General features: G+C 55.0%; 1 protein-coding gene across 1 annotated transcript; it reads right to left on the bottom strand.

Annotated features, from left to right (window-relative positions):
* Positions 1 to 1,309: 1,309 nt before the first annotated feature.
* ZNF408 (zinc finger protein 408) lies at positions 1,310 to 4,257 on the bottom strand (the record flags this gene model as incomplete). The annotated part of the gene is made up of 3 exons (XM_082485724.1): positions 1,310 to 3,225; positions 3,821 to 3,987; positions 4,148 to 4,257. 3 exons carry the CDS (start codon positions 4,255 to 4,257, stop codon positions 1,310 to 1,312), a joined length of 2,193 nt encoding a protein of 730 aa, XP_082341850.1.
* Positions 4,258 to 9,283: the final 5,026 nt, after the last annotated feature.

Below are 9,283 nucleotides of genomic sequence, written 5' to 3' on the forward strand. Positions count from 1 at the left end.
TGCTACTGATGATTCCCTGGTGACACTATACCCTCCTCTTGTGCAGTCAGCATAAAAAGGCCAGAGAATTTGGGCCCTTAAACAAAACTTTTTTTTGGGAAATGCAGATGTTAGAGAGGGGCGAGATGGATACCAGGAAGAGCTAAACCCGAGGATGCAGCAAATGAAAGCAGTGTTTGTACAACACGTGAAAAGGGATTGCAGGGTGGGCAAGCCTGAAAGACCTCTGTGTGGGCTGGTATCATCAGTCTCTCCCTATAAGACCACGAACATACAGCACTGGGAACTGTGCACTTCCTTCCTGAAACAGGACCAATTTCCTTCAGCTGGCAAATGAGCACTAAAGACGGAGGAGTGGGAATATTGGGGTGTAGCTGTGGCGGTGCTGTCTTTTAGCTTTTTGCTGCAGGGAACAGGAAAGAAGTCGAAGAGAGGAAGTGATTGTGAAATAAACAAGGGAAACAGATTAGTGAACCCAACTTGAACGTGGAGGGGAAAAGCAGAATCTTCTGAGCATACCAAGTGAACTGTTGGACCCTTACCTGGAGAGGAGCCTCTTGTCTGGGGACAGCAAAAATTGCACTGTACAATGGAATTCGCACAGTGAAACAGGAAGCTGTCCTTTCATGTCCTCAGACAGACCATCCAGTCACTGTAAGGCCAGGAAGCTGACAGCAAGCAAAACAGGTGAACAGTGGAGAAGGAACACTCAGCCCCAGCTGTGAGGTAGGACTTTGCTTCTGCCAATTGTGAAAAATGCTCTTCAAATAACCCACAACACAGACACCTTGTAAAAACTTGGGACGCTGCTTCCCAGCACTATCTGGCATCAGCATTGCCTTCAAATGATCAGAAGTGCTGCTGAGCTCCAAGAGTAAAAGCCCAGGAAAGTGTGTGAATAGCAACAATTATTAGAGAAAGGAAAACCTGAAAGGAAGGCATTGTTCAAAGACGCTGCTTTGAGACTCTTCCTGCCTTCCCCACTGTACACTGTCACCCACTGATAGCTCAACAGAGGCAGAACAGAAGCGCTGCTCATTAACGCGGTGGGTCTCCTCTCCAAGAAGTTATTCCTATCAACAGCCAATGCCTTCCTGCACCAGGCCCGGCATGTGGCACATGTAGGCACAGAGCTCCCAGGGGCAGCTACCAAAAAGACCCAGGTCTACACAGGCAGCTACCTCCTCCAAGACAGCTAATTCTTGTTGCCACAGAAAGACAAGAGAGCTAGGGTTTTGGTTTTTTTTTTTTTTTTTTTCTCCCATTTTAATACGTACAGCAGAAGATCAGCCAGGGCAGGCTGGGACAGTTATGTCCCAGTCTCAACCTCCACCACTTCTGCCACTGCTCCGAGGCCCACCCCCTCCTGGATGATGACCACATCACTTGGTGAGCCCTCGTCCTGCATTATAATGCACTTGTCCTCCTGCTCGGAGATGGTGATTTCAATGATGTCCTTTGCCGATGGCAAATGCCCAGCAGGCCTCCTGTGCACCCCAGGGTCTGGGGGGCTGCCTCGAGACTGGTAAGCAGCAATGCAGTGACCGCTGGCTGTGATCAGCAGCTCAGCCTCATTTGCTGGCTCCGGCACCTCCACCATAAGCAAGGTGGGCTCTGCCACAACCTCCTCCTGGTGGCTCTTCCTCTGAGGCCTTTTCCTTGCTGCCTGGGGTAGGTCCACAGCAAACGAGGCCACTGCAGGGGTGAGTTCCTCAGGGTCCTTTTCCTCCTTGTGGGTAAGCACATGGCGCGCAAGGCTCTGGGGAAGGGTGTAGCCCATGCCACAGAGCTTGCATTTGTAGGGCTTGTCAGCCAGGTGGGATTTCTGGTGGCGCCGCAGCTTCGTGGCCAGGGTGTAAGACCTGCCGCACTGCTCGCAGCGGAAAGGGCGCTCACCTGTGTGCAAGCGCTCGTGGGCACGCAGCGTGTGGGGGTCCCGCAGCGCCTTGCCGCAGACGGTGCACAGGTGGGCCTCACCCGTGTGGGAGATGAGATGTCGCCGCAGCTCCGGCAGCTTGGGGAAGGCGTCGCTGCAGAAGCGGCACTTGTAGGGCTTCTCGCCTGTGTGCAGCCGGAGATGCTCGCGCAGATTGCTCTGCTGTCGGAAGTCCTTGCCGCAGTACGGACAGGTGTAAGGGCGCTCCCCTGTGTGCAGGCGCATGTGGTTACGCAAGGAGCCGGGGTTGGCCAGCTGGCGTCCACATATGGCACACTGGCACCCCTTGGGACCAGCTGGGCCAGTCCCAGTGGCCAGGTGGATCTTCCTGTGAATGCGCAGAGAGGGCCGGCGCGCAAAGGCCTTGCCGCACTGCTCACAGGAGAAGGGGCGCTGGCCGGTGTGCAGGACCTGGTGCTCCTGCAAGTCTCGCTTGGTGCGGTAAGCCTTCTCGCACTGGGTGCACTGGAAAGGCCGCATACCCCGGTGGGCCAACACGTGGGCCTTGAAGCTCTCCTCTGAACTATAGCTCTTGCCACACTCTGTGCACAGGAAGGGCTTGTGGCCAGCATGGACAAAGCGGTGCTTCTTGAGGTGGCAGAGCTGCAGGAAGGCTTTGCCACACTCCCCACAGCGGTACCTGCGCTTGATCATCTCCTTCTGCAACAGAGCTTTTGGTGGGGGGCCTGAGCTGCCAGAATGACCCTCCACCAGCTCCGTATACTCCTTCTGCTCCTCAGACCGCTCCAGCGTGCCTTTTTCCCCATGCTCTGGGGATGCTGGCTGGCAGTCTTTGGAAGTTTTGCTCTCTCTCTCACAAGTGTCTACGCTCTCTCCTTCAGAGGGACTGGGCTGCTGGGATTCCTGCCCAGCTGTCTGGCCACCACAGTCCTGCAGGTAATTGTGGAGCTGGCTGGCCAGAGCGTGCACCTTGCACGGTTTGTCATCCAAACGAGCACTGAGTCGAACCCCGTTTGAGGGTGATGACAGATCCAGGTCTTTTGGACTTGCCTCTTTATGCCCCATCTTGACTTTTTCTGCTGCAGATCTGGGATCCACACCCTCATCCAATTCTTCCTTGCACCTGCCATTGGCCTTAATAGTTGAGATGGCCTCAAAGTGCTGATTTTCAGTCCTCAGCACCTTGGCTTGCCATGGCTCATGTTCGGAAGTTGTGCTTTCCTCTTCTTGCAGCCTGTGGAAACGCTTGGTGACCAGCCTCCTCACCTCAGCAGGGACATCAAGGGCTGTGGTTTGATCAACTACCACCTTGGAGACATTGGGATCCCCTGCACAAACACAAAAGTATTGTCAATGAAGTAAATCCTGGCTATTGTTATACGATGTGATTGCTGCGTCATCAGAAGATCATGAACCTCAGAGACAGATACTCTGCTATCCAGTAATTCTGGGGCTCTGGCATGAAAACCATTACTTCTACGACCTTTTTTTCTTTTAAACTGGGGGAGGTGAGGGAAATCTCAGTTCTCTCGCCACTGCCAGTATCAGTGCAGCATTTTTAGCGTGTCACAGGCAGTATGCCTAAGAGATACCACGACTGGTATAAAACAGGGCAGAATGCTCCTTTCTCAGCTGGCAGCTCTTAACAGCGACACAAGGTCAGGACAGCAATCTCGGGGACGGGGACACGGCTGGGGCGAACGCGCCAGCGCACAGATGCCAGGGGACACGACAGTCCTGACAGCTGAAGCACCGGAGGCCGGGGAAAGCCAGGCCGCTCGTTTCACCTACCTGCGCGGGGCTCCGCCGCCGTCCCGCCGGGAGAGGCCCCGTCCCCCCGCACCGCCACCGCCGCCTCCGCCTCCGCGCCGGCCGCCGGCCGCCCCCTCGGCCCGGCCTCCCGCGGCGCCGCTATCCCCTCGCCTCCGTCCGGCCGCCGCTCCCCCGCCGCGGCCCCGCGGGCCTCCTCGGGCCAGTAGAGCAGCTCGGCGCCCGCCGCGATGGGCCGCCGCGCCCGCAGCTGCAGCCGGCCGCCCGCACAGCCCAGCGCCACGTTGGCCTCCGCCTCCTTCGGGCTCCGCTGCACCAGGCTGAAAAGCACGGCCACAGCGTCGGCCGCGGGCACGGCCGGCGGCCGCCCGCCCCGCCGCCCCCGGGACTCACCTCCTCCAGCCCGGCCCCGCCGCCTCCTCCCGGGCCCCGCCGGGCGGCCCCAGGAGCGCCCCGGCCGGCAGGGCCCGGCCCACGCACCACACGCCCGTGCTCCGCGCCCGGGACAGCGACGGCCCCAGCGCCAGCCCGGGCGGCAGGCTTCGCAGCGCCGGGCAGGCGGCGCCGGGCGGCTCCTCGGGACTCGACATGCCGGCGGCGGGGCGCTCTATGCCGGCGGAACGGTGGGAGGCGGGCAGCGGGAGCGCCCGGACGGAGTCCGGCGGCGGGGCGGGGCGGGGCGGCCGTTCCCCCGGCGACGGGCCGCGCTTCCGGCGGGCGGCGGATGCCGGCGGGGGGTTGACAGGCGGGCGGGCCGGGCGGGCGGCGGCGGCGGCAGGTATGTTGTACCCGAGGAGTGCAGCCCGGCCCTTCGTGCGGCAGCGTGGCCCGGGGCGGGTGGTGGGGGCCCAGCGGCCTGTCCGGGCCCTGCCAGGGTAGGGCGGGGCGGGGAAGAGGCGCGGCGGCGGGGCTGAGGCTGAAGCGGGCGGGCCCGGGGCCCCGACCCCCTTGCCCGGGTGTTGCCGAGCTCGGCGGCCGCCTGGCGGGAAGAGTCCGTCCGGTGAAGCGCCGCGGGCACCGGCGGGCGGTGCGGTGCCTGCACCTGGGGCGGGGGGGCAGAACCGGCTCGGAGGCCGCGGGGTTTGGCGGTGTAGCTGAGCGCCGTGTTGGGGCGGGTCGGGCGGGTGCAGCCCTTGCTGCTGGCTTGGCCCGTCCGCAGCGGCGGGCGGTGCGCGGTGGCTGCCGAGGGCGGTGTAGGGGTGCGGAGCGGCGGGGGGGTAACTCGCCTTCCCCGTTTGGTGGCTGAGGGCAGAGGGGCTGATCAGCGTCCCTCCATCGTGCCGGTGGCGTATGCCCTGGGGACTCGGGGTCTTCTTTTAATCTTTGAGCCTCTTGTTTGAGTCTTGAAGTTGGCTCTGGATCGTCACAGGGGCTCAGTCTGAGGGAGTGGGAGAGAATCAGAGGTATGAGGAGGAGGAGGAGGAGAGGTGCAGCCCCTGTAGGGCTGTGCGTTGCCCCCCCGTTTCCTTCCCACGCTCCGCGTGTGGCGGGTGGACCCTGCACGGCGGCGGGAGCAGCCTTTGTACTTTGTGCCACGGCTCCCATGAAGGGAAGCAGAGCTCCACGCGTTTGCGGTCAGACCCTGCGGAGAACCACTAAGAAGAGGCTGATTGCTAGCTGGGATGGATTTCCAGCGGCCACGGAGGTGGCCTTCAGCTTTGAGATGACTGGGGAAGGAAGGCGGTTCATTTTAAAAGCTGTTTCAATAATGAAGGACCGAAGAGCTTCCCCGAGCAATAGTGGGTCTGTCCCAAGTTAGTTGGTCATGGTGAGCCAGACAAAGCCGGTCTGGCTCTTGACACTTCAATTCTTTCGGGGTAGTACTCGGGCAGTGATGCTTTTGGTGGTATCATCAGTCTTGATGTGAGGGGAGACTTGGGCTGGACTTTCTCAGTTAGTTTCAGTCCTGGAGTCAGTGAGGACTTTGAAGGTCTGTTGCTGAGTAACTCCTTCCCTTTTTTTTGCAGTGTTCTTGATAGTAAGACTATGGCAAAGTGCGGGGACTTGATTGATGCATACAGAAAAACAGAAACTTGTGTGAACAAAATGAAATGAAACTGGGAGGAGGATGTGCAGATGGCAGCAGAGTCAGAAAAATAATACAGTCACCCCACAATTGGGATTCCTTTGGGTCTGAGCATTGCTTGTTAATTGGGCTGGGAAGAAGAGGCCACTTGGCTTTTGTAATTCTTTATTGTGTGTAAGTACAGGTTCAGGGCATGATAATATATGCATGAACATATTTTGATATGTAGATTTACTTCTGAATTAATAGTACATCTGGAAGAAAAACAGGAAAATGAAACTGCCGAGTACGTGCAGCTTAGAAATAAATGATGGGAAAGTAGGGAAACTGGAATTGCAGAAAAAAATAGTCTGTGTGAACAGCAGCTACCAAGACTTCATAGATACAAGTGATCTGTCTTTCCTGCGTAAATTCTGGTGGGATCTCGTATAAAGAGTCTCCAGCTCAGAATTTGTGTGAAAATTGTATTTTAAAGGGCTGAGGTTTCTCTTTTTCAGCAGAACGTGCTGTTCTACAGCACATCTCTCTGTTATCAAGACAGTAAATTTTTATTAGACAGCAAGTGTTCATATCAGCCAGTGTAGGTGCAGAAAACATACTTAAAGGCTTGGAAAATGGGAACAGTGGCTCTTTAGAGCCTGGAAGTAAGTAAATGCTTCTGATGTCAGTTGTGATTCTTTAGTTTTTAAATGTTTGACTAGCCTTTTTCCTTTTTAAATCTAGGTGCATCATTTTTCTTGCCTTATGATTGGCTACACAGGGTGGTGTGTCACTTGCATCTTCTCATGACATTTGTCTAAAACAAGTGGGGTTCTTAAATTATGTTAAGTCTGGTGAAATGCTGTTTTTTGACAACTATTTCACTATTTATACTGATAGAGGATGGACTTTCTGCTTAATGACACGTCTTGCTTATGGGTCAGTTTTGAGCACACAGAAAAATCTCATGCAGCTGCGCGGTCAGGAATTAAAATGTATACCCTCATGCTAAGATCCCCAAGTAGTTTGCTACATCCTAACTCCAGGTCTGTGCTTCTCGGTGCCTGCTAGTTCCCAGGCATTTAGAGGATTCTATTTCTCTAAACTGTTCTAGGGTTACCTGATGTGAGACCCTGTGCTTTTGCACTGTTGGGAAAGTGCTGGGGAAAATTCTGCAAAAACCTTCTAGAGCTCTCTGGGAGCTACAGTCTGGTTCACAAGAAGGACCTGAAATCTGAGAGGTCTTCTGCTCTGGATCCTCCTTCCATTAACATTTCTGCCATGGAGCACTAAGCTAGAGCCAAGGAATGGAGCTGCCTGCCTGGCTGTAAAAAGCATGTGGAGGTATCTGGGGAGTCTGCTCTGCCTTTCCAAAGGGTAAGGAAGGTTTTGGCAAGAGCACTATCCCCACAGGGACTCTTTTTCCAGTGTGAAACTGTAAGGATCCTACTAGCGACTTCCTTCTTCCACCTGGTGCCACACTAGGATTAATTTTATGCCTACGGGGAAATCCCCCAGTGCTGTCTAATAACCAGCTCTTCTGCCTCTGATCAAGCATGGCAAGTTGACTGTGAAGCCAAGACGTGATCCGTGTAGGGACAAGTGAGGACACTTGCTGTCTTGCTGGCCCTATGGCAGCACCATCGCTGCTCTGTGGGAAGACTTGGTCCCTAAGCGCTCCAGGACCTCACTTTGGGGATGCTGTTGCTATGGGGCATCCCCAAGAATCTCACAGGAAAGGCATCTCAGTGGGTGGCAGCAGTTGAATGTAGGCCCTCTGTCCCCACCGGGGCAGGGAAGTCCCTGGGAGCTGGGAATACTGAGGGGTTGCCCTGGGAGGCCTCGGATGCTTCCTCAGTGTGGGGTGCTGAGTTGCGGGGCTGCTGAGCTGCAGCGGGGAAAGCTTTAAGCACACTGAGTCATAGGAGTTGGCGCCTGGTGTTACCATAGAAATCGGATCAGCTGCTACGGGTGGGGAGTCCTCATCTGTCCCTTGGCTACACTGCTGCATGGTTCCAGCATGAGCTCACGGTTCAAGGGAACCTGATTTCTTGCTCCTTGTCCCTTTGAGATCAGAGGAGCTCACACAGCTCTCGCAGCCCTCACCTGAGGGCAGGGAATAATTTTGCTTGGGTCTCTGCTTGATTGCAGTGGTCAGTGCGTGTTTGCTATGCTGTCTTGGTGATCTGCTGCCCTTATATGTCTTGATCTTTCATATTTTGGGAATCTAATTTCGTTTGCTTAGCAACAGCTCCCAGCCCTTTGGGACGCCCCAGAGAGGTGAAAACTGGTTGTAAACCGGTAACAGGACAGGAAGTAGTAAGTGTGGAGTGATCCAGAGGGAGAGGATACTGAATATCCAATTTCCTGTACTCTCAAAATGCATCCCCAAGCTTGGTCACGGATGTTGCCCTGAGCATGGACGTGATGCCTTCTGATGCTCAGTCTCTCACAGTTTTTGTTCTCTGTGCTCACATCCCCAGTAACTGTTTCATCATCTTCTCTGGATAAATATACACATGCAAGCTCTAGGGATGGAAGATGGAGAACATCGTTGCCCCCCCTCCATTCTGCTAAAGGAAATAGCTTTACTGTGAATATAATCTTTCCACTCAAAGGCGTTGTGCCTCCTCAGATCATCTTTGAACCCTTTGCTCTCCTCATATTGCAAAACAAGCACGAGCCTGCCTGAGAAACAGCGTTACAGAGAGTCTTGTTGATGCCAGGTGTCATTTTGTTTTGCTACAGTTCCTCTTGGCTTGCTGCCTGTTGGCCGCTGAAGTACTGTCCGTGTGGTCTGTGTGAGCAATCCAGATCTATGTACTTGTCCTTTCTAGTGTTTCCTTGCTTATTTCCAGGATGCTCCCTTTAGAGGATAACAGCTGTTTCCTAGGTTTTGTCCCTAAGAACTGGTACCCTTAGGAGGTGCTCTGTGCTGTGCTAGCTTGGTCCTAGGTTTGACATATCTTCTGCTCCAGGTGAGAGTGAGAAATACTTGCAAGCAACAGCAAAGACACTGAGCTGTCTGTTGTTTGGACCCTCTTAATTCCTTGGTCTCTTCAGTATTATGGCATGCTTGGTGAAAAATACTCATCCTAGCAATATGGCTTTAGATTAAAGATATGATGCCTTGCTCCTTGCTGTCGTGTAGGAAAAGGGATTTTCTGGGTGATGCTGAAAAGAGATGAGGGTTGTATGTGTATTGTTTTCCATGTCTTACTAGCTCAGCCTACGAAATCCTGTTTTAAGAAGCTGTTTGTTCACTTCTGTGTTCAGATCCCAGCACACTGAAGCACCCACTTCAGTGTTGTTGAGAGCTCTGGCCCTTCCTTACTGGGAGAAGGGGGGGGGTGATTCCTGGGAAAGCATCCAGCACTGGGCCGACTGTGGAAACAGCTGGGCTTGGTGCCAGCCCTTGGGAGGGAGGGGGAGCTCAGAGCTGGTACAGTGAGTGTATCAGGCAGGGGCTGGTGTAGCCTGTCGCCTTCCTCAGCGCCTTGCTGCTGCTTCTGTTTCAGGAGAGAAACTACTCTGGACAGAGCTGTGGTCAAGCAGAGACTCGCTGAGAGAGTTGGTACAGGCTCCTGATGGCCTTTTGATAGCATTTGGCA

Source organism: Vanellus vanellus (assembly GCF_965231255.1).
Source record: "Vanellus vanellus genome assembly, chromosome: 6".
Classification (NCBI taxonomy): Eukaryota; Metazoa; Chordata; class Aves; order Charadriiformes; family Charadriidae; genus Vanellus; species Vanellus vanellus.